At 49.1% G+C, this 22,009-nt stretch overlaps 2 protein-coding genes and 1 long non-coding RNA gene across 6 annotated transcripts; 2 read left to right on the forward strand and 1 right to left on the reverse strand.

Annotated features, from left to right (window-relative positions):
- The first annotated feature begins 2,008 nt into the window (after positions 1 to 2,008).
- On the forward strand, positions 2,009 to 2,983 carry LOC120663829. Its single transcript, XR_005670635.1, has 2 exons — positions 2,009 to 2,627; positions 2,706 to 2,983. It is a non-coding gene; the product is annotated as an uncharacterized LOC120663829 (long non-coding RNA).
- A 387-nt stretch (positions 2,984 to 3,370) lies between these two features.
- LOC120666832 (protein prenyltransferase alpha subunit repeat-containing protein 1-like) lies at positions 3,371 to 7,910 on the forward strand. Of its 4 annotated transcripts, none has more exons than XR_005671895.1 (11): positions 3,373 to 3,618; positions 3,748 to 4,026; positions 4,121 to 4,231; positions 4,389 to 4,494; positions 4,669 to 4,737; positions 4,932 to 5,009; positions 5,299 to 5,385; positions 5,617 to 5,667; positions 5,771 to 5,986; positions 6,101 to 6,308; positions 7,685 to 7,910. XR_005671895.1 is itself a non-coding variant. In XM_039946807.1 (11 exons), the coding sequence occupies exons 1-10, from the start codon at positions 3,497 to 3,499 to the stop codon at positions 6,245 to 6,247; spliced, it is 1,266 nt and encodes a 421-aa protein (XP_039802741.1). In that variant the 5' UTR covers positions 3,373 to 3,496; the 3' UTR covers positions 6,248 to 6,278; positions 6,536 to 6,874. The 4 variants fall into 4 exon arrangements, 3 of the variants coding, with proteins under 3 accessions (XP_039802743.1, XP_039802741.1, XP_039802742.1); XM_039946807.1 differs by lacking the exon at positions 7,685 to 7,910 and adding an exon at positions 6,536 to 6,874 and having other exon boundaries at positions 6,101 to 6,278; XM_039946808.1 differs by lacking the exon at positions 7,685 to 7,910 and adding an exon at positions 6,536 to 6,874 and having other exon boundaries at positions 3,374 to 3,618; positions 4,404 to 4,494; positions 6,101 to 6,278.
- A 4,380-nt stretch (positions 7,911 to 12,290) lies between these two features.
- On the reverse strand, positions 12,291 to 13,899 carry LOC120668025. Its single transcript, XM_039947988.1, has 5 exons — positions 13,794 to 13,899; positions 13,574 to 13,708; positions 13,387 to 13,488; positions 13,241 to 13,321; positions 12,291 to 13,087 (listed from the first exon to the last, which is right to left on the reverse strand). Exons 1-5 carry the CDS (start codon positions 13,897 to 13,899, stop codon positions 12,291 to 12,293), a joined length of 1,221 nt encoding a protein of 406 aa, XP_039803922.1.
- Positions 13,900 to 22,009: the final 8,110 nt, after the last annotated feature.

Raw genomic sequence — 22,009 nt, forward strand, 5'->3', positions numbered from 1 at the left:
CTAATAAATATGGATGAAAGGCATTCCCAGTGTTTTTCCCACCGATGCTCACTTTGGCTTGAGTTGAAAAAACACCCGACCTGCATGTTCTCGTCAATGTAGAGCCATGACCCACAGACAGGCCAAGTTGCTTTGAGTGCTCGGATTTAAACTTATTTATCATGTTGGTGCAAAAAAAAAAAAATCAAACATGGCGCGGCAGTGGTCATTCAGTTAAACCTCTGAACAAGGGCGCTTTTGATAAGATCTCCATAAGTGTTAGTATTATATTTATACTTCTACTAGAAGATTATTACAATGCCCAATTATAAATGAAAACATGTTGAACCGATGTGTGTACTACGACGGCTTTCAGTTTTTCATCAAGGAGGGACGCTACCGCTTTTCTTTTATTCTTCTTCCACGATATGACACTACTTAAAATACAGGTGTTGTTTACCAGTTACCACATAATTTTTCTTGAAAAACTGAATTCTTTTACAACTTGATCACACCAGGATAGCAAAGCCGGCAACACTCGCGTGCACTAATAGAGGCGCGCTACGCGCGCCTATACCAAAAACGTGGACCTAAAATATTAATAGAAATATATTATATGTTACTATGTTCGAAGGAACATCGTATCGATGTATTGAATTAGATCTAGAAATTACAGTAAAGCGGCATAGTAGTTTTGTGTCTGAGAGCACGCCAATATCAAGCATTGTAGTATAGAGGTACAGGTAATTTTTCCTTAGGAATTTTTTTTTGTGTCAGTAGGTATAGTTTAATTACTTTAGTAGGAAAAAAGTAAGATTATAAATGAATGAACACTTTAATTATATTTTGTGGGTTTACGGAGGGAAATCAAAACCCAAGAAGTAGTACAAGTACCACATGTAAATGTAGTATACAAAGTTTAGTTATTATTTTTGTATGTAGGAAGTAGTTAAATATATTTTGTATTGTCAAATAATGGAAGGAAAAATATTTTTTTAAGATAAAGAGACTAACTTAATAGAATCGTAGGCCCCACGTGGGTCCCGCTTAAATAGTACATGGTTCCCACGTGAGTCCCGCTTGAATAGTATGTGGGTCCCACGTGGGTCCCGCCTGAATAGTACGTGGGCCCCACGTGGGTCCCCACATGAATAGTATGTGTGACCCGCATGAACAGTGCACGGGCCCAACGTGGGGCCGCGACTCACGAGGAGGCCCCAAATCTTGGCCCTTTAGTATATGTACTTAAATTATCTTTTTTTTTTGCTTCTGGAGGATATTGGACGAATGGGCCGGCTAGGCCGGAGTCAAGATGGCAACGGGTAGAAAAAACCCGCAAATCCGCGGACACCGAATCCGTTGGGCGCGGATTCGGGTCTGGGTTCGTACCCGCGGGCGCGGGCGCGGGTACGAATTCGAACCCGACGGGTATTTGCTAACGGATTTCAAAATTTAATACCCGAACCCGCAAACCCGCTGACATGTGGGTCCAAATACATGAGTATATATAAGATTTTCTAGGGTTTCCCCGGCTCCCAGCCGCCACTCACGGACTCACCCACACCCACCCCGGTCCCCGGGTCCCCGAGTCCCCGAGAGTCCGAGACCCCGACTCCCCAGTCCCAGCCTCCCAGGCTCCCAGCCGCAAACGGCAAACCCCATTGCCCCCTCGGGCTCTCCGCTCCGCGCTCGGCGCCTCGGCCTCCAGGGCCGCCGGCTCCCCTCCGGCCGCCGCTCTCCCCTCCGGTCGGCTGCTGTATCTCCGGCCAGCGCTCTCCCTAGCGTCTCCCCGACCCCGGCCAGCAGATCCCCTCGGCGTCTCCCCTTCGACTCGGCGTCTCCCCAACCCCGGCCAGCAGATCCCCTCGGGTCGGCGGCCAGCAGAGCTGCAGATCCCCTCCGGTCGGCTGCTGTATCTCCGGCCGGCGCTCTCCCTGGCGTCTCCCCGACCCCGGCCAGCAGATCCCCTCGACGTCTCCCCGACCCCGGCCAGCAGATCTCCGGTATGCGCTCCCCCCCCGGCCGGCGCTTCGCCAGGTCCTCCTCCGGTCAGGCCTTAACCTTCGGCCGCTGCTCCTCAGGCCCCCAACGCCAGAAGCTCCTGCTTGATCTATTCGTATATGCTTGATCTATTCGTATGCCAATACAAGATCTACTCTCAGATCATGCCAATACTGATCTACTCTTGTGTACGCTAGATCTGCTCAGTGATCTGAGAGTCCCTTCAAGGTGTTTGTAGTTTGTACTCTACTGTCTACTCCATCTCAATCCACGAATTGCAAATTAAAAGCGTACTTTACTGATTCAGTGATTAATTGGTCGTTGGTGTGTCCATAGTCAATTGGCTTTATGTGCTCATTAATCTGCTTTCAAATTGTAAATTGGAAGTGTAGCGTGACTAATTAATTGGTCAATTGTTGTATCCGTAGTCCATTGACATGTTAGAATGTGAATATTTCATATTTTATACTTGTATACCGCATTGCTAGAGAATTTTGTAGCTGTGTTATCTGACTGCTCTTGTATATGCTTGATCTATTCGTATTGGCATGATCTGAGAATTTTGAGTGAGCATCGCAGCCGTCTTACTCCTAAGATATTGGAAGCTTTGATGTGTGGGCAAAGTTGGCTTCGTCACACTCTCAAAGGTAGTACTGTATTGCATTGCATTTTTCATATTAGAACTATAAACTGCAGGTACTAATGTATTTGAAACTTGATTGTAGATAATGGTGATAGGGTCAATAGCTTTTGGTCCTGCCTTGAAGACATTCAGGAAGAAATGAAAGAAGATTCTTGCATCACTACCGCTGATTCCGACTGATATGAGTTCCATTTGCTTGGTTCAACAGAACTTTTTATGTAATAATGGTGTTGAACAATAACTCTTGTATGGTTGCATGTTTTTCTTTGTGCATCAGACTATTTATTTGTTGGCTTGTACTTGTATTAGACTATTTATTTGTGGGCTTCTACTTGTATCAGACTGTTACTTGTTGGCTTCTACTCTTCTATTTATTTGTTATTTTTTGCTGGCTGTTATATATTTGATTTCCCATAGTTTGCGGGTTCGCGGGTGTGCCCGCGGGCATGCGGATATCCGCGGACAGCGGGTACGGGTATTGTTTTATGCCCGTAGCGGGTTGCGGGTGCGGGTGCGGGCGCAGATTTTGGCTTGCGGGTGCGGGTTTATCAAACCCATATCCGCGCGGATTTTACCCGTTGTCATCTTGAGGCTGGAGGTCCAACACGTCCCAGATTTAGTCTGATCACAGCTTTGGGTCATTTGTTGACTCGCCTTCGGCCCAGTTACCTGGCGTGCTCGCCTTCGGCCCAGTTCGGAGCGTAGTTGTGTTGGGCCGAACTGGGCCACATGAAAGGCACCTAGCCGCTGCCGCCGTCCGCCGTCCACCGCCGCCGCACAGCTCCACGACTGCCGCCGGCGCGCCGCTTGCTCCAATCCTCCGAGCGGGCGTTCCCCGGGACCCCGCCCCGACCCAGCGCTTTCCCTTCCCCGATGGAACAAGAAGACGGATCGGCAGCTGCTGCGGCGGAGCAACAGGCGGGCGGAGCAGAGGAGCAGCTCGCCGAAGATCTCCTCCACCACTTCGAGCGAGTCCTCCACTCTGACCCCCTCATGTATGTATGCTTCCCACCCGGGCAGGGCAGCTCTCGTCCCGCATCTCACGCCTCCCCCTCCGTCCATTTCACCGCGCTGGATCTTGGATGACATCTCCTGCCCTGCTTGTGCTCGGGCCATGTTCGCAGTGATGAAGTGGGGTTCTTGCATCCCACGCAGTTCAACTCACTAGGCTGCGGCCAGGACGGCGATTCCGCACCCCAAGCTCCGGAGTTGCAGCACAGATACTTCTGGTGCCGAGACCACAAGCTTGGCATCTCTGCCGAGATCCTGCCCAAGCTCTACCGCGCCGCCCGCGACGCCTACTACAACTCCAGAAATGCTCCATTACCAGCGACTCTTCTCATGAGCCACACCAAGGCGCTTCTCATACTTTGCCCTGACCTGCTTACCGCATGGAACTCCAGGTTTGCGTTTTTCACGGTTCATTGAATTGACTGCAAGAAGATGGGTAGGGGAAACGACTGCATGACCTACCAATTTCTCTCTTCTTTCCTGCAGGAAGATGGTTCTGTCTGAGAAATATGATTTCACAAAGCTCAAGGATGAGCTGCAACTGTGTGCGCTGATCCTTTCCTACTCACCAAAGAACGAGAGCACATGGAGCCATAGGTACTCCTCTTGCACATGTAAAATAGTTAAATCAGCCTGCCTGTGAAACTCCAGATAAAGGGTTATGTCCCCTACCTATCTGTTTGGAGCTTGATTTCATTTGGCTGCAAATTATTGTGCTGGTTTGGATAACAATAAAATAACATAGAGTTTCAAGTTTCTTTTGCCGCAGGAGATGGGTGTTGAAACAAGTTGCAGAGCAACATCAAGATATGACAGAGCTTGTAGAGAAGGAATCTGTACTAGTGAAAGAGATAGCAGAGGTTATAACTTGTGAATACTTGCTTATTCAAAATTTCAAACTGCCAACAGTGTCAACTTGTCTGAGCTCATCATATTGTAATAGTCTGTTGTTTGTTATGTAAAAGGTAAAAAGCCTTTTCTACACAAGTAGCTGCAGACAGTATGCAGGAAGATAAATTTGATGTCTTTTGCAGAGGTCAAAGATGAACTACCGTGCATGGAGGCATCGCTGCTGGCTTATTCCTTACATGACAAGGAAACAGGTGCGGATAAATGATCCAGACTGATTAGAAATTCCTTTTGTCTCATTCTTAATCTTGTGATTTCTTAGCACTACCATGAAGACCAAAGCTTTAATCCTGGCAGTCAGTCAACCACTGTTATGATGTTAATGAATACTACAGAATGTCTCCTCATCAGTTACCATATATAGAGCATTTAATTTGTTTTTTTGAAGGTGCTGGATGAACTGAAGAAGTCAACAAGATGGAGTGAGCTACATGTTGCTGACAACTGCTGCTTTCACTACCGCAGGGTTAGTAGGTTCCTTATCTGTGTGTTTAGTACTACACAATACTTAAAAAGTAAATTTGTTTATTACTTGATGGTTTTCATATGGACCTGTAGCATCTCTAGAGAGCCTGCACAATAGGTTTGCAAATGAAATTGCAGAGCTTTTGAATGCGCACCATGCTTTAGACTGGTTATTTTGAGCTTCTATTTGTCGACAATTTCTAATAGTATAGCACACATACCCCCTGTTTGCGAACCAGTCTGATTGATAGCACATGTAATACACACGCCTTTGTGTTGCATCCATGCAGTCCCTGCTTCTTGCACTACTAGACAGTCACCTAGAGAACAGAGAGGATTCCCTCAGTTGGGAGTCAGAAACCTACCTGCTCTGGAAGGTATGATAAATTCCATCGAAACAAATTACTTTTTTGCAGCAGTTATTTGTATTCATTTCCGCTATCGTATCCTCTTTTTCCATTATGCATGTTATACAAAGCAGAAAACAAAGGATGCACACGCACATTATTGTACATTTGTACTTTTACAACACCAGTTTCTCTTTAGGCCATGTGGTTTGTTGATACATGACCATCTTGGTGCAATGTTGATTGCATATGATCTGACAGGAGGAGCTGAGGTGGAATGAGATGCTGATCAGACGTTACCAAGGGAGAGAGGTTTGGAAATTCTAAATTCGCCTGCTGCTGTTCTTTCAATTGGTGATTGCAGTTGGTCTAGTGTGTCTTCTCTTATGCTAGTTGTGGTGCTGTATTGCTGCAGTCACTGTGGAACCACCGGCGGTTCCTTTCACAATGGTGGATACAGCAATTGCTTGCTGTTGAAAAAAACTGCCCCTCAATGACATCCCAGGTTGACCTGTTCATCACCCAGGAGATAGACCTGCTGTCAGAGTGCCTGAATGACCCTGTGGATGATTTCGAGGAGCCACGTATCCAAGCAGAGCTCTCAGGGCTCTACATTCTGTGGATATCAAAGGCAACCACCACCAACCCTGCTTCTATAGCAACCATGTATTTGCTAGAATAGATTCATGTGCTGCGAAGGGTTTAAGTTTAACAGGGAAATTGTTGCGCGTTTCGTTGGATGCAGCAATTTCCGGCTGTGAATGGGAAGCTGAAAGAGAGGCTGCATTCCGTTTCCATTATGGGGCTGAAGGACGTGCTGGTAAGAGCCTGCCGACTGGAGAAGACGCGACTGTGGATGAATGTGCTCGGCCTGGCTGATCCATCACAATGATGACATGACATTTCTTATTGACATTAAGGCCTACTTCCTCCTTCCTCATTTATAAGGCAAGGTACGGTGGAACATGGCACGGTCTTCCAAACAATACTTTGACCATTTATTTGTCATATATTATATCACTTATGATTATAAATTTATAATCATTGTAAACTATATTTGATGACGAATCCAATCATATAAAATTTACATTATAAAAATTAATAGTTAAATTATTGGTCAAAGATATAAATGTTTGAATCTTGATATGCGTGTGCGCCTTATAAACGAGGAAGGAGGGAGTAATTTGGAAGCAAGGGGAGGTAAACCCAGGGAAGGAAAACCTCCCATCAAGAACTAAATGTCTTATTCAAATGATATCCCTATGGATTGCTCACCCTGGGAAAAGTTAGGGATCCCAAGGGGATTTGAGTTTCCAAGCTAGCCCTGCTGCCTTGATTGCTGTTGTAACGAAACACATGGATTGCATTTTGTAACCAAACACAAACATGTAGATCTCTTAAAGCATTTGCTCAGGTCCTCTGTAATTGCAAACCAGACTAAACAGGGGGTTGGGATAGCCGGCAACCCGTTACAGGCAAAGAGGAGTGATGTGTTTAGCTCCGAACAATGTTGCTTGCTTCCCCCCACTTTGGACTTCACTTTCGAGGAACAAAATGGGCATCAAACCGTGGCATGTAGCAACAGGGCAAAATTTGGCATTTAACCAAGAGAACAAATTTACAAACAAATTGCATTGGAACACGAGAAGCATGCCATGCTCATATGCTTCAAATATAGTTCTCACTTTTTAACAAATCAACCACAGCGACGCCAGCACTACTAGAATTCACAACTTCCCTATGGCTTAAATTTCCAGGGGAAGGGTGAAAAGCTGCAGGGAACCTACTGCAGAGATCCCCCTACTGCTTTTCTAAGAAACCGTAGTGAAGGATTCTTTCTCTAAGATAGACCTGATCAAAATAAAATCAGATGTTTTCTTCTTCAGTCCCAACCTAGCTCGACTTGACCATGGTCAGATTTTTTGGCCGAGCCTGACCACGTGGTCGCCTGGTCGGGTAAAACCCGATTTTTTGTGTACAGATTTCTGGTTGTCAGATTAGGTCGGGTTTTGAGTTAATAAATTCGGCTCGAGTTTTGTTGCAGTCCAAAAATTTCAGCCCAAGCCCTGCAGCCCACACATTAGTCAGGTCCGGTTTTTTCGGGTTGCATGATCCATGATCAGGTATACCCTAGGCTTTTGAATGGTAGGGAAATTTGCTCACGTGGTAAGCCGCCTACATGGAATGCTTCTTTCCCTATTATTTTAGCAGCTTAGGAAATACTTTTTATCCTATTCTCTAATCATTATTAAAAATTACTTTCCGCCAAATATTACATTTTATTATTTTGTTCTCTCACCACTAATCAAATACATTGCAATCAATGAAGTACCAAATTTCCTTGCTGGTGGAAGGCGCTCTCCGGTACGGAGGAGCACCACAACAGCCTCGAAGAGCGCTCGTGAAAGTGATAAAGATACTAAGACACCTTCGGAACTCTCGGAAATGCTCCGACAGCATTGTATTGTCTCATCAGTTATAGTTTTTTTAGAGAGTACAACAACAGGTATGTAAATTTTTTTTCCATGGACCTCATTGCGATTAGAGAGTACACCGAATGCCTTCCACGAGCAATTGCGTTTAGTTTTTTTTTTCAAATTCGCAATGAGGTCTATGGAAAAAAAAAGAAAAAAAAACTAATCGCAATTGCTCGTGGAAGGCATTCGGTGTCATGATCCACAATTGTATTTCATTATTTGTAATATGTAGTAATGAAATATGGCAGGTATGTGATGAAGTATTATTGTATTTATGTGTCCAGTTTGTATGAAATATATATTTACCTATGTGTTCTCATATATTTTTGAATGCAAGTATGGAGATGGACTCCTTGCTAGACCCAGTGATCGACTCGAGCCACAGGTCTTACTTTGCAGCTGTTGAGCACCGAGCCCTAGAGGTGCTACGTCCTCGTCCACCCGGCGAGGCGATCTCTATACACCACGATTGGTGTGACCGGTATGTAATGAAATATTATTGTTTATCACTTATGTATTCGCCGGTATTCCTTTGTTTCGACATTTTTTGTTTTTTTGCAGGTTACGTGAGGCCGGCCTACTGACTCTGAGCCGTCTTGTCGAGGTTGGGCCTATTCAGCTCGACCGATCCCTCCTGACGGCGCTCGTTGACAGACTCTGCACGGGAGATTGCGGATGGGGACGAGGACGTACCGCCCTACAGCTGGGGTGAGACGGTACTTGCAGCCACTTACCGTGGACTCTGTGACGGCTGCATGAAGACACAAGGGAACGCTATTCTGTCAGGGTGCCCACTACTGCTACAGCTTTGGTCGTACGAGAGGCTAGCCGTTGGTCGGTCCTTTGTCAGCCACGAGCCTTACCACGGGGGCATGTACGGCGACGAGGAGGACGAGAGGCCCACTATGGGAACTATCTGGATCTGGCGTCAGGTACGTTCGCAACAAATCTAATTTTGTTATTCATTGTTACATGATGTATTAGCGCACTTTTAATTTTACTTATTCGGAATGCAGAGGTCCTGGGCACATGCGCGGGTTAGACGCGCATATCCTGAGTTTGTTTCGGAGCTCGACATGCTGACGCCCGAGGACGTTGTCTGGGAGCCTTACAGCCCAGAGGCTGTGGCTACCCGTGCACCAGCAGGCATGTCTTCGCACTGCTCCGCGAATGCGAGCCTGTGGCTTACTTCCGCCGTCCTGGTTTATGACATCGCGGTGGAGGCATATTGCCCCTGGAGAGTCAGGAGACAGTTTGGGCAGCGCCAGGAGTTTCCGGTGCCCACCGCGTTGGAGCGTGTCAGTCGCCAGGACCACAGGTAATTATGAATGAACTTGGCTCATACATTCGTGTCGAATCTAACGATTCTTTGTGGTCCACTTTGTAGGTTGTCAAGGAGTGGCTTGCCGTGCTCTGATGATTGGCTCACCAAGATCCAGCCGTGGGTGGACCAATGGGAACAGGCAGATGAGCTCTTGGTCCATCCAACAGGACCACACACAGACAGCTCCTTTATGGCTTACCTCACTTGGTACTTACCCCGGACTCGGGCTCGTCTGGTTTTTGTTGACACTCACCCGCAGCCACACCAGGCGAGGCCTCAGGATGGCTATGGCCGGCACCACGTGGAGGCACTAGCTGGCGCGGTGAGTCTCTTGATCATATTTGCATATATATATATATATAAAATCATATTCATAAGATAATTCATGTGTTTGTAACTGTACCTTTACTGAATTGATGCAGCTTCGCCTTTGCAACATGATGGAGACGGACTGCTCGACTTACTTGACGAGGGTACGTGCCGGATCCCCAATGACCCAGTTTGAGCAGACAGAGGCATGGTCGAGGCAGCGTGATCAGTTGCGTCAGGTAGTGCATAACTTCGGAAGCCGTGTGCAGTACGAAGACAGCCACGGGTTGTCTCAGGCCTCGTCGTCGTTCCCGTGTCCGTCGACCATGCACGGGCCGACGTCGCAGTTCTTCCCGAGTGCAGGTAACGTACATATCTCTTTAAAATTACATCAAGTGTTCCTACATATTTACTAATATCACATACAGGATACGATCCAGCTACTGCGTTCAGCCATACTGGAATGTTTAGAGGGACAGCACCAGTTGGCGGACCGTATCTAGGGATGGTACTGGGGCCACAGATACCGGCTTACACATGTTAGTTTATGTTTCGTATTTCGGTTTCTACATGGCATGACAAAATATACGAGCGTACGCTAACATCCACATTTTTTGCATAGGATTCTACCCCCATGCGAGCGTCGGACCTTCTTCTTCCTCCTTTCGACCAGATAACGAGACCTTCACCTTAGACGACTTCGACAGCTTGAGTCCAGAAGAGCCTGCCGCGCAAGGTGACCCCGATGTCTTGGGTATTCACAGCTAGGAGGAGCACCACTTGGGATCTCTCAGCAGCAGACACCGCAGCCCCTTGCGCGTCCTGAGCGACAGGTGAGGTCTCCGGATGTTCTCACCTACTCCGAGGGCCATGTCCGTGCCCAGCAGAGGGCTAAGAGGGTCCGACGCCCTAGGGGTGGTTAGATGTATCTGATGTTTGTATCTCTGATGTTTATTTGTAATGAGATAGCTGTGGACCGCTTATTTGTATCCGATTTTTATGATTGTGGTAGGTTACTTGTCATTTGTTTCTATAGATACTATTGATGTGAACTTATTATGTTTGTGGGTTCCATAATGCTCGTGAAATAAGGGAAGTTCTTGCGATTTTTTCCCGTGATTTAATGAAGGACAAGTTAGGTGCGGTAGGAGTCAGCGGCCGAGATCCTGCCGACGATGATAACGAATACACGCTCGAATAGCTCAAAATAGGTCCCTGGAAAAAAAATAAAGGCCCAGGGGCCTGTCGCCCCCCCTGTCGCCCGTTGGGGGGGCGACAGGCCCCCCTTTTTTTTCTCCAGGGACTTCGTTGCAAATTTGAAGAAAAAAAAATAACACTTTGGGCCTGTCGCCCTATGGGAGGGCGACCGGGGTATATTTTTGAAATATTTCAAAACGGACATATATTTTTGAAATTTTATTTTTTTTTAAATATAAAAAAGAAAAAATGGCCCACTGCAAGCCCAAATGGCCAATAGCCCAATAACAATAGGAACTGCCTGTTAGTGGTTCTCCTGGCTCGTTCGTCCGGCCTCTCCATCGAGCACCCAGTCGAACCGACGGTGGACCCCTGGTAGCCGATCCGTCGAGACTTGGGCAGGGTTTTTTTATCCGACCGCCGGGAGCTAACCGCCGGCCACCGGTTCCGGTTTACCGGACCGGTTGGACCGGTTACCGGTTGAAACCGATCAAACTCAAATTTGAATTCAAAATCCGCAGTTTTACCGGTTGCGAACATCTAACCGGCCGGTTAGTCCGGTTTACCGGTCCGGTTTGATCGGTTACCGGTCGGTTTGACCGGTTACCGGTCGGTTTAGGCTAAATTCAAATTTTTTTCTTTTTTAGTTTAAATTCAAATGCCCGCAAAGTATACTAAATGAATGTTTGTATAATATGTTTTAGCCTAAATGAACCCTCCAACTCTTTTTTGTACTACTTTTACATTGTATTTGTATACTTTTGTATGCATATTTTTTTGTTTAACTCCAAATGCTCGCAAAGTATACTAAATGAATGAATATTTGAAAAAAATTGACACCATTAGATTCGTCGCAACTTGAAGTATTTTTAAGAATTTTTTTTTGGATTTTTCCATTTTTTCAAATTCAAATTTAAAATTTGAATTTGGGCCGGTTTTTAACCGCCCGGAACCGGAACCGGGCCGGGCCGGGCCGGTTAGACCGGTAACCGCGGTAACCGGTCCGGTTCCGAGCGGTTTGGTGAACCCTGGACTTGGGAGCACCAACGCGCAGGACGCCGGCTTGCCGCGGACTCGCCGACAGGCCTGCTCGCCGAGGCTAGCAGTAAACGTCAATGATTCAATTATTTATTTGCAATACTAGTGGATGCGTACGTGTCACAGGCACATATTTAAAAATAATTATATTAAAATATCACATGTTTAAGAAATAATTATATTTAAAAATATTATTATGCGGTAGCTATTATATTAGAGAGTAAAAAATGTAGTAATATAAATACAGAATAATTGTAAACTGAGGCACAATATTATTTTAGAATAATGAAACTTAAAAATACTTCAGAATGTATATATAATTTTATTCACACTCAACAAAATTCTAGCAAGAATATATATAAGAATAATCTCATAATAGACATGTTACAGATCAAGATAAAAAAGTATGTTTACACATGTACACCTAAGATTTATCAAAACATTCAGATAATAAGGGAAGTCATAATCTCCAAGCGTGTGACCTGCATGAAAAAATATATGTTTAGAAGAGCATGCATGCACATGATTATGAGTGCATAAATGCAATTACTACATCCTACGGATATATAAAGTTGCTGCACAAACACATCTCACAATTTCAAGACATCTGTGTATACAATATTCTTCGTACTCTTTCCAGCAGGATCGATGTTCATGTTTCTCTTTGCAAGAACCCACGTACTCTCACGAGATACACCTCTTGACAGAGTCACATACAATTGTCCGTGTGAAAAGACAGGCTCGGGGAGGTAGATACCTACATTAGGTATGGTCTTACCCTGCGCCTTGTTAATTGTCATCGCAAAACTCAACCTGATGGGGAATTGCTTCCTCTTAAACTTGAATGGAAGAGTGAGGTCTTCGGAAGGAGACATTGGTATCGTCGGTATGAACACCCTCTTTCCTGCATGCTGCCCATTAACAATCTCAGCATCAATCGAATTATTCTGGAATCCCCGTACTACCAGCCGAGTTCCATTGCAAAGGCCATTATGAGGATCAAGATTATGAAGCAATATAACAGGACAATTCTTCTTAACCTTCAACTCATGAGGGGGCAGCCCATTAGGGGTAATCGAGTTGAGAAAATCAAGAGGATAATTATTACGTGAGTCATCATCCACAGAGTCGAAACTATAGAAAATCTTCTGCTTCCCCGGAAATCTATCAATCATAAGTGCATTCACGGCATCAACATGTTCATTCCTGGTGGATAGTATTGCACGCTCACGCATATAAGAGGTAGAAGTGCAATTAGCAACAAGATTCGGGAACACCTGATCAATTAGGATGTCAATGGAATCATCCTCCGGAGATCCACATGCAACAGAGCCGAGAGTGGGGTGCCAGACAGTCCTACAACCGTGCCATAGCATTTCAAAATTATCTAAATTGGATATATAGTGGGTTGCAACTTCACATTGAAACATGGAATTCCATCCGAAGCACATTGAAATCTATTCTTCTATACATATAAATTAACTGTAATCATTGGACAAACCAGTTTCGTGTTGATTCATGGGCATGTGTATTTGCTCACTTGAACCAACACCAGCAGCTCCATTCAAAACCGCAGTTCCATCCAAATGCAACAGATCTGAGTGTGGGGTGCCTGACAGTCCTATCACCATGCCATAGCATTGATCATTCTTTCAAGAAGAAAAGTATATAAGAAATAGGACTAACCTGCAGTTCCAGCAATGTGGATCACTGCCGACTTCGGTGTGTCCACCAAACATGGAATTCCATCAGCATGTAACAATGCCAACTGGGGTGTATCCGTCAATCCTGGCATCAATAACTTTCATAATTTATGTATCACACAGTATTTGGCATATAACTTTCACAAATTATCTAGCAACATGTAACGAACCTACAGATTGCTTTTCTGCCTTCTTTCGATGATAGTTTTCCCTTTTCTTTGCATTAAGTTCTGCCTTCTTATCTGGCGGCATATTCGCATAACGATCTCTATCTTTTTGACGCCTAACGTTTCTTAGATCATCATCTAAGAAACAGATGTGCACACATACATCTAAGAATTAGTTTTCCAGATATTGTAATTGAATCAACTAATATGTTGTGGCACTCACCGTCTTCAAGAACTCTTGTCCTTTTTTTAGAACCAAAATCTTGATTCTGTGCGTTGGTTATGTCCCCAAGAGGAACACGCGGGTCGTTGTAGTCGCGGTGCGCCATCGACGTAGACTGTGGTCGTCGTCGTGGTTGCATCATCCAGTGTGATCGCGGCGTCGGATGTGGTACTGGCCTTCGCTTCTCTTCGGGCGGTACTGGCCTTCGCTTGGTACCCTTCGCTCCAAGCCCTTAGGGCGCGCCCTCTTCGCTTTCGCAGCTTGCTTTGACATTTCTTCCGCTCCCTTGCTCGCAGCCGAACGCCTTCGGCAACAGGCGAAGGTGGCGTCCCCGACAGTAGCCCCTCGAGGCCACGGCTGCTCCTCGGAGCGGCTGAGGCCTCGACTGATCGGCGCGCGAGCGAAGCCGCGCCCCTTAAGCGCCACCCCTCGGACGTTCGTCTGCGAGCATTTGAGGTTCCTGCAGTGTGAAAGAAGAAACATGTTTTTTTTAAGTCTAGGCATCGCCGCTTTGTGTGAAGACAAGAATGCCGCTTGATTCGACCGTTGGATGGTTGCCGTGCGCTGTCATTTGACCGTTGGGGGCACGGGCATTCTCGTAACTTCGCGTGATCTGGCGCGTCTCGCTGGGAGCACCCCCGGCTATAAAAGGACTAGAGGGGGGGGGGGGGGGGGGTTCCGCGAGCCTAGTCTTAACGCACGAGCTTCCCTTGCATTCGACCTTCGCTTTCAGCTCTCTCTGCTTTCCACTACCCTTCACCTTCCGACCTTTGCTTTGTCTTCATCACGGCTTCACACGAGGAGATGGCGCCTCGATCGTCCGAGAAGCCGCCTCCCACCCGTGCCTTGGGTTACAACCACGTAACCCCAGAAGTCCTCGACGGGATGATCATCAACGGCTTGGTCGACCGCAGCTAGGTGCGGGCTCTGTCGCCTGATCAGGCTTCGGCGCGACCCGAGCCGGACGAGGTGGTGGTGATCCAAGATTTCTTCACTGCTGGCCTTCGCTTCCCGCTGGACACGGTGATCATGGACATCTTCCGACTGTTCACGGTCTACCTCCACCAGATGACACCCACGTCCTTCGTCAGGCTGAACCTCTTCATGTGGCTAGCGAAGACATGCAGGGTCGAGCCCATGGCCGAAGCCTTCGCGCGCGTCTTTTGCATCTACTATCAGCCAAATACGATCGTTAAGACCAAGAAGGATGGCAATAGCAGCGACGGGGAGCCCCAATACGGCTGCTACACCTTCGCCTTCAGGCATACAGCCCCGAGCCCCATACAAGCGTACCGGAACAAGTGGCCCGCGGAGTGGACCAACTCCTGGTTCTACCACAAGATCCGCCTAGACCCGGAGACGAACTCCAGTCCCCTTTGGGTCGCGAGGATCCCTCCTCTTCAGAAGACCCCGGTAGTGGCACCGCCGGACACCGCAGAGGCTAATGCTTTCGTGGCGTTGCTGCGGGTGGTGGTGAAGAGCTTCAGCACCCAGGATCTCGTCGAAGAGTTTTCGGTGTGCCAGTGCTTAGCCATCCGGGAGGGGTGATTAGTCAGTTCCTGGGCGCCCGAAGAGAAGTGGATAGAGGGCGTTCCAATGCCCGACTTTACGGAGTGTTTTGGCCTCCGTCGCGAAGGTGGTTTTTTTTTGTTGATCCGTTGTCTTCGCCTTTGATTGCAGAAGTTGATCCGAAGGCTATATAGGTTGCTGCTGATGAATTCGTCGGCCCCGTGGGCAGCGTCGAATATAAACAATTGGTGGAGAAGCTCGGTGGCACCAGGAGGAACCGAGTTTTTAGCTTCTTCGGAATCACTCCTCCCCGCCGCGAAGCCGAGGCGGTGATGGCGGAGGCTGAAGAGAAGAAATAGCAGAAGGAGCAGCAGAAGGCTGCTGGGGGTGTGGGCGCTACTAGCGCCCTCGAGAAGAAGAAATGGCGAGGAAAGGCCGACAGCTCTAGTGTGCCGAAGCGTCCAAAGCTTCTGGAGTCGATCTTCGCCTCATAGCCGCTCTAGGTGAAGGGCGATTCCGAAGATGATTTGGAGATGGAGGTTCGCAAAGAGCCCCCTCTGCAATCTCCAGCCACCCCCGCTCCGATTGCGGTGGCTCCAATCACCGTGAGGCGTGCGCCCGCACTGGAGTACAACACGATGGTGGAGGAAAGCGACGAGGACGAGGGGCACAAAGATTCGCCCATTGCGGTTGAGTCGAGGCCGGCCCAGTCGATTCCCGAAGGGCCCCCTGCAAGCGCTGCCGCCGGAACCAATGTCTGGGATGATTCCGAGTCTTCTTCAGAGTCCGGCGAAGAAAACGAAGTCAAGCCTCTGGGTGAAGCTCCCAAGAGGGCTGCCGTCTCCTCGTCGAACATGAGCTCCGGCTCTTCTGGTGACAGCAATGCTTACCTTGTCGGCAATGCTGATCCCGTCGAGGTTGCTGGGGCCCTTGGTGCTTCGGGAGTGAAACTCATTGGGGGACAGGTTGTCGGCAGCCTCCGATTCGAGAGCTGCGACAGGGAACATAAATTTCGGGCGGAGGCCGGCTGGTCCGTCTGCTTCCCGCTGATGGAAAAAAGATTGATGAATACCGGGGCAGCCAATGCCTTGCAATGCGCGGAGGATCTAGCTTTGAAGTCCTTCGTGGCTGCCCGCTGCGCCCGAAGGCAGCTGGAAGTCGAGGCGGCGGCCTCTTCGCGGGTGGAGGAGCTTGAAAAGATGGTCTCCGCCTTGCAGACGGAAAAGAAAAATCTCGAAGCATCACTTGCTTCCGTGCGCATCAGGGCGGAGACATCTATAAAGCAACTTGATGAGGCACGTGGCCAGGCCGCGGTTGCCGAAGACGCTACCAAGACCGCCGAAGAGGTCCGAAAGATGGCTGAGGAGGGTTGCAAGAGGGATGAAGAACTAGTTGAAGCCTTCCGGCAGGCTTTGGCCAACAAAGCCATCCCCCTTCAGAGTGAAGTGCACAAACTTTTGGAGCACTTCGGGATCGAAGCTCCGCCGTTGGCTGGTGAGGACGCAAGATCTGTTGAACTCATCGAGCCCTTCCGCTAGTTGCGATGCTGCGTGGCCATGACCAACTGCGGCAGCCAATTTTTCGGTGAGCTGAATGCTGGCGTTGCCGCATGCTCGCTCATAGCCGCGGTGTGCTCTCTTCTTGAAGCCCCAGCGGGAGGCGAAGCCTCTGTGACTAAGCCGAAGCTTCGCACTCTTCGTGACCCCGATGTGCAGTGGCCATCCACCGACGAGGTGAAGCCGGAGACGCTGTCAGCTCTTCCTCGCAACATTGCCAAGAATTTTATGGCGACATTCTTCCAGGAAAAAGGGCGAGGGCTGGTTGCGCACAAAGGCGAGCGCATGAAGGCTCAGGTAGGTCTGCTATTTGTTCATTGTTGCCTTCGACTCTTCCCACTTGATGTTTAACATCCGTTTTGTTTAGCTGCAAGAGAAAGCAACGGAGTGGGCCGCCGAAGCGCTGAATCTCAGGCGAAGGTCCTCGCCCGGAAATGATGGAGATGCCGAGGGCGAGACTGGCGCTGGTCTAGGCGAAGACATTGGAGAGGTGTGAGCCATTTTGGAAGATATAATTTTGGTGAAATGTAATATAACTTTTGATTAATGCCTTCGGTGACTGCGCATGACCCTGCATCGGAACCTGCGCGGATCACCGAAGGTATATTGCCCTTGCGGATGAGACATGGAAACTTTATTATTTCTGGCACTATGTGGCGCAAGTTTAATGCGAACAGGCCTTGGTTGACCTTCGCTGAATTCTGGTTGATCAAAGAGCGCGCTTATAACCGGCGCAACGAGCAGTCAAAGCGTTTTTTCGACAATTTTATGCGTGACACGGAGAAGCATCGCGAGATTCTTCACGACTGTTTCATCCGCTGCGAAGTCAAATGAATGTTGAATAATAATGTACCATACTCGCCACCTGCTGGGCTGCTTGAGCCGAAGGCGGAGCCCGTGGATGAATTCCACAGGGAGTATTGCTTCATGTACAAAGAGGAGGGTGCCTTCGTTCAAGGCAACTGATGGAAGCCATCATTTATTGCAGGGCCAAGATTCGAAGCATATCTCCGGAGTCTGGCCGAAGAGATAATAGACGTCGTGGTCCGCTATGTCATTGATGAATTGGACCGCATTGTATTCGAAGAGGAAGAAATTGTTGTAATTTTAGCGTGAATGGGCGATGGCCCTGTGTAATATTGGTGCAATATTGGTCGATGCCCCTGTGTGTAACTTTTATTTTTGAAGGACCACCTTTATTGATGTAATGTTTTGGTCCTCCGAGGACGCCCTGTATTTTAACTGTGAAGCGCTACCCCCCTTCTGCGTTCTTGGAGGGCGGATTGTTACAAAGAAATATAGTGGATCTTCGACTTCGGCGAAGCCATGGCTAATTTGTCCCTTCGAAGGCGCAATTTGTTTTGCTTGCAAAGCGCCACTCCCCCTTTTGTGCTCTCGGAGGGATTTTTTGTGGACGAAGCCTTAAATTATTTTGCGAAGCACCACCATTATTTGTTTTGGGGTGACTTACGACTGCAAGGACACAAACATGTTTGTACGCGAAGCGCCACCCCCCCTTTTGTGTTCTTGGAGGAGTGAGGCACGCTATATTTGTTGATTCAATTGTATGAGCCTTGGGAACAATGTTCCGAAGGGCTTTTGATAGGGGGACCTTCGGCACTTTTGCTCGCTTAGGTAGCCCTAGCCTTCGGCTTCCGCGCGATAGGACTTTCCGTGCCCTCGGCGCCTTGGCGTAGAGGGACTTTATGTTTAGGGGGCCTTCGGCTCTTTAGCGCACTTAGGCAAGCCCTGGGCCTTCGGCTTCCGCACGATAGGACTTTCCGTGCCCTCGACGCCTTGGTGCGGAGGGACTTTCAATGCCTTCGGCGCTCTGCGCGGAAGGTCTTTTCCAACTGGGAAAAATTAAGAACTGAGGCCCAAGGGTGCTGCAGGCCGTTAAGCTCCGCGAGACCTGGGCTTATTTCTCCAAGTGTCAATCACGCACAACGCACCGATGACTCCCCCCTTCGATTTGACGAAGGGGGATAGATTCTTCGGTGCCTTCTCATAGGCTAGTCTTTTATGGGGACCTTGTTTATATAAGGGGTTACACGGGGTTGCTGCATCGTTAGAAACCTCACACCTTCGGCAATCACAGCAATTGCGCGAAGGTTTCCCCTGTGAGGAAAAGAGTACGGGCCCTTGAGTACATTGTTCGAACCAACTAAATATTACAATTTATTACAAAAAAGAAAACTACAAGAGACTAGACATAGTAGCGCTGGAGCATGCCTTTGTTCCAGAAGTATGGCTCTTCAACTCCTTCAAGCGTGCGAAGCCTGCAGGCTTCAGGTCTTACCATCGAAGCGACCAGAAATGGTCCTTCCCATTTGCTGTGCATTTTTCCTTGCTGCTTGCTCTTCGGGATACGTCGAAGGACGAGATTTCCCTCCTTGATTTTCTGAGGTCTCACCTTCTTGTTGCGCCACCTTCGGGTTTCCTCTTGGTACCTACCAAGGTTGATTGCCGCTTGGATCTTGATAGCTTCGATCGTATCGATTGTCGGCTTGATGTCTTTGTCAGGTGATTTGGTCCTGTAAGACCCGTGGCGAAGTTCTTCTGGAGTCATGGCCTCTTTGCCATAGAGGAGCTTGAAAGGAGTGAACTTTGTAGCCCTTGACTCTGTTGTATTATGAGACCAGATTACTTTTGGCAGCTCATCGACCCACTTACCCTTCGGCTGCTCTGTGATGTTCTTTTTGATTCCGGAGAAGATAATTCCATTTGCCCTTTCAACCGCCCCATTCGACTGTAGATGGTACACTGAGGCAAAGCACAGCTTGGTGCCCAGTTGTTGACAGAACTTTCTGAATGTTGTGCTGTCAAACTGTTTGCCGTTGTCTACTGTGACTTCTTTGGGTACTCCGAAACGGCATACAATATTCTACCAGAAGAATTTCTATAGGGTGGCGGCTGTGATGTCGCGAAGAGCTTTGGCTTCGATCCATTTTGAAAAGTACTCTACAACAACTGCTGCATACTTGAAGTTGCCTGGTGCTGTTGGCAGTGGGGCCAGACTGAGGGTATGAGATGGACTTCTTCGGGTGGGAATTTGCTGTAGTGGGCATGCTTCTGGCAATTTGGGCAAGTACGCACGAATTCGTTGGCGTCTACCACGGCCGAAGGCCAGTAAAACCCTTCACGAAAAGCTTTTCCCACCAGAGCCCTCATTCCGATGTGCGAAGAGCACATTCCTGTGTGAATTTCTTGCAGTACCTGTCTGCCTTCGACTTGTGAAATACATTTCAGCAACAGAGCACAGACACCCCCTCGATACAGTGTGTCATTGACTATTGAGTAGCTTCGCGCCCGAAGGGCAAGTTGTATTTCCTCTCTCTCATCCTCTGGAACAAAATGTCCCCGAAGGTAAGCCATAATCTTTGACCTCAAGTCTTCGCTTGAAATAGCATTGAGAAACTTTGCTGGCTCTTCGGCGCAATTTACTGAACTGCTCTTGATTGTTTCAAAAAACACATCCGGAGGCAATGGGTCGTTCTCTGCTGCTGCCTTCGCCAGGACGTCTGCCTGCTTGTTCTGTGTTCTGGGGAAGCTTCGCACATTGAAACCCAAAAAATTATTTTTCCATGCTGCGGACGACTGCCAGATACTTCGCTAACTCTGGTTTTAGTGCTCTGTATGTCTTGCCAATGTGGTTTGTGATGAGTTCAGAGTCGGACTTGATGGATAGCCTCCTCGCACCAAGTGCCCTTGCCTTGCGAAGGCCAAGAAGCAAACCTTCGTATTCTGTGACATTGTTTGTACACCCTGGAAAATCCAGCCTAGCTGCGTACTTGAGTTGATGTAACATCCTGAAAATCCACCAAAATAAATCACACGCTAAAAATATATTTTTTGAATTTTTTTTTGTCATCGTTGAGCTCAAAACCTCCTAAAACCTAAACCCTAACTCCCGAAAATCTTTTCTCTATCCCGAACACCCGATTTCCAACATCTGATTCCATTCGTCATGTCTATCTTTTCGCCGTCCGAACCCTCTCTTTTGCCTCACCGCCCGTCGCCGCGAATCTCTCCTTCTCTTTTTCTCTCTCCTCTCTCTCCTCCCTGTCGCGTGCACCCGAGCGCCGCTTGGCCGCTAGCGTCGCGCGTGCCCACCTCCCCTGGCCCGCGCACGCGCAACCAACGCCGCGTGTGGCCGACCGCGGCCGCGGGCGCCGCCGGCGCGCACTCGCCCTCTCCTTTTCTTTCCCTTTCCTTCTTTTTCCATTTTTTCTCCTCTTTTCTCCATTTCTTTTCCCCTCTTCCTTTTTCTTTTTCTCCTTTTCTTTTCCTCTCTTTCTTTTCTCTCCCTCTCCCTTCCTTCTTCTCCCTCCTTCTGCTCTGTCCCGCACGCGCGCGCCCTCCTGCTCCCGAGCTCCGCTCAGCCGCCGCCGCCCTAGCCCACGCGAACGTGCGCGCCCGCCCAAATGGCCGCCTGCCCACGCACGCACACTCCCTGCCTGTTCACCGCCACGGCAAGCACCGCAGAGCGGTGCTGCGCGTGCTCCACGCGCACGGGCCGCTCGACGCCCGCCCGGCCAAGCCGCCTGCACCCTGCTCCCGGCCCCACGCACGCGCACCGGCCCTGCACCACCCGCACGCCCGCGTGTGCTCACCCTCGGCCGCCTCCGCACGCCCAGGCACGCGCCCCACGCACACGCTCTACGCGGGCCGCGACGCCGCTCACCGCGCTTGGCGCCGCCCGCTCCGGTCGGTGCCACCTCCCTGCCCTGCACGCACACGCGGTTCGAGCGCACGTACGCGTGCGCGCACTGCCGCTGCCTCCCCCGCTCGCGCGCACGCGGCCGCGCTGCCCGGTCCCGCTCGCCTGCGCCCACATGCCCGCGCGCTGCAAAGCTGCTCGCCGCCCTGCGCGCTCGCTGCGCCACCCGCTGCCCCGCCCCGCTGAGCGCCGTCCGCGCGCACAGCACCGCCACACGAGCCGCCGCTGCCAAGCGCACTCCCTGCTCCGCCCACGCGCACAAGAGCACCAAGCCAAGGCGAACGCGCCAGGCCGCAACGCCGTGAGCTCCGCCGAGCCCACGTGCGCGCCTAGCCGCGCCGCGCGTCGCCCGCCGCTGCCCTGTCCGGCCGCACAGCGTGGCACTGCTCACCGCCTCGATGCCCGTGCTACCGCCGAACACCACTCCGCGA

Source organism: Panicum virgatum, chromosome 3N (genome assembly GCF_016808335.1).
Source record: "Panicum virgatum strain AP13 chromosome 3N, P.virgatum_v5, whole genome shotgun sequence".
Taxonomy (NCBI): Eukaryota; Viridiplantae; Streptophyta; class Magnoliopsida; order Poales; family Poaceae; genus Panicum; species Panicum virgatum.

What these genes read in the sequence shown, in the direction of transcription:
- LOC120668025 (XM_039947988.1), bottom strand. Translation starts at nt 13,899, where the DNA reads ATGGCGCACCGCGACTACAACGACCCGCGTGTTCCTCTTGGGGACATA. An exon ending in GGCAGAAAAGCAATCTGTAG is followed by an intron (nt 13,489 to 13,573) that starts GTTCGTTACATG and finishes TATTGATGCCAG; the next exon opens with GATTGACGGATACACCCCAG. An exon ending in AGCTGCTGGTGTTGGTTCAA is followed by an intron (nt 13,088 to 13,240) that starts GTGAGCAAATAC and finishes TATCCAATTTAG; the next exon opens with ATAATTTTGAAATGCTATGG.
- LOC120666832 (XM_039946807.1), top strand. Translation starts at nt 3,497, where the DNA reads ATGGAACAAGAAGACGGATCGGCAGCTGCTGCGGCGGAGCAACAGGCG. An exon ending in CTCCACTCTGACCCCCTCAT is followed by an intron (nt 3,619 to 3,747) that starts GTATGTATGCTT and finishes CCATGTTCGCAG; the next exon opens with TGATGAAGTGGGGTTCTTGC. An exon ending in TAGTGAAAGAGATAGCAGAG is followed by an intron (nt 4,495 to 4,668) that starts GTTATAACTTGT and finishes TGTCTTTTGCAG; the next exon opens with AGGTCAAAGATGAACTACCG.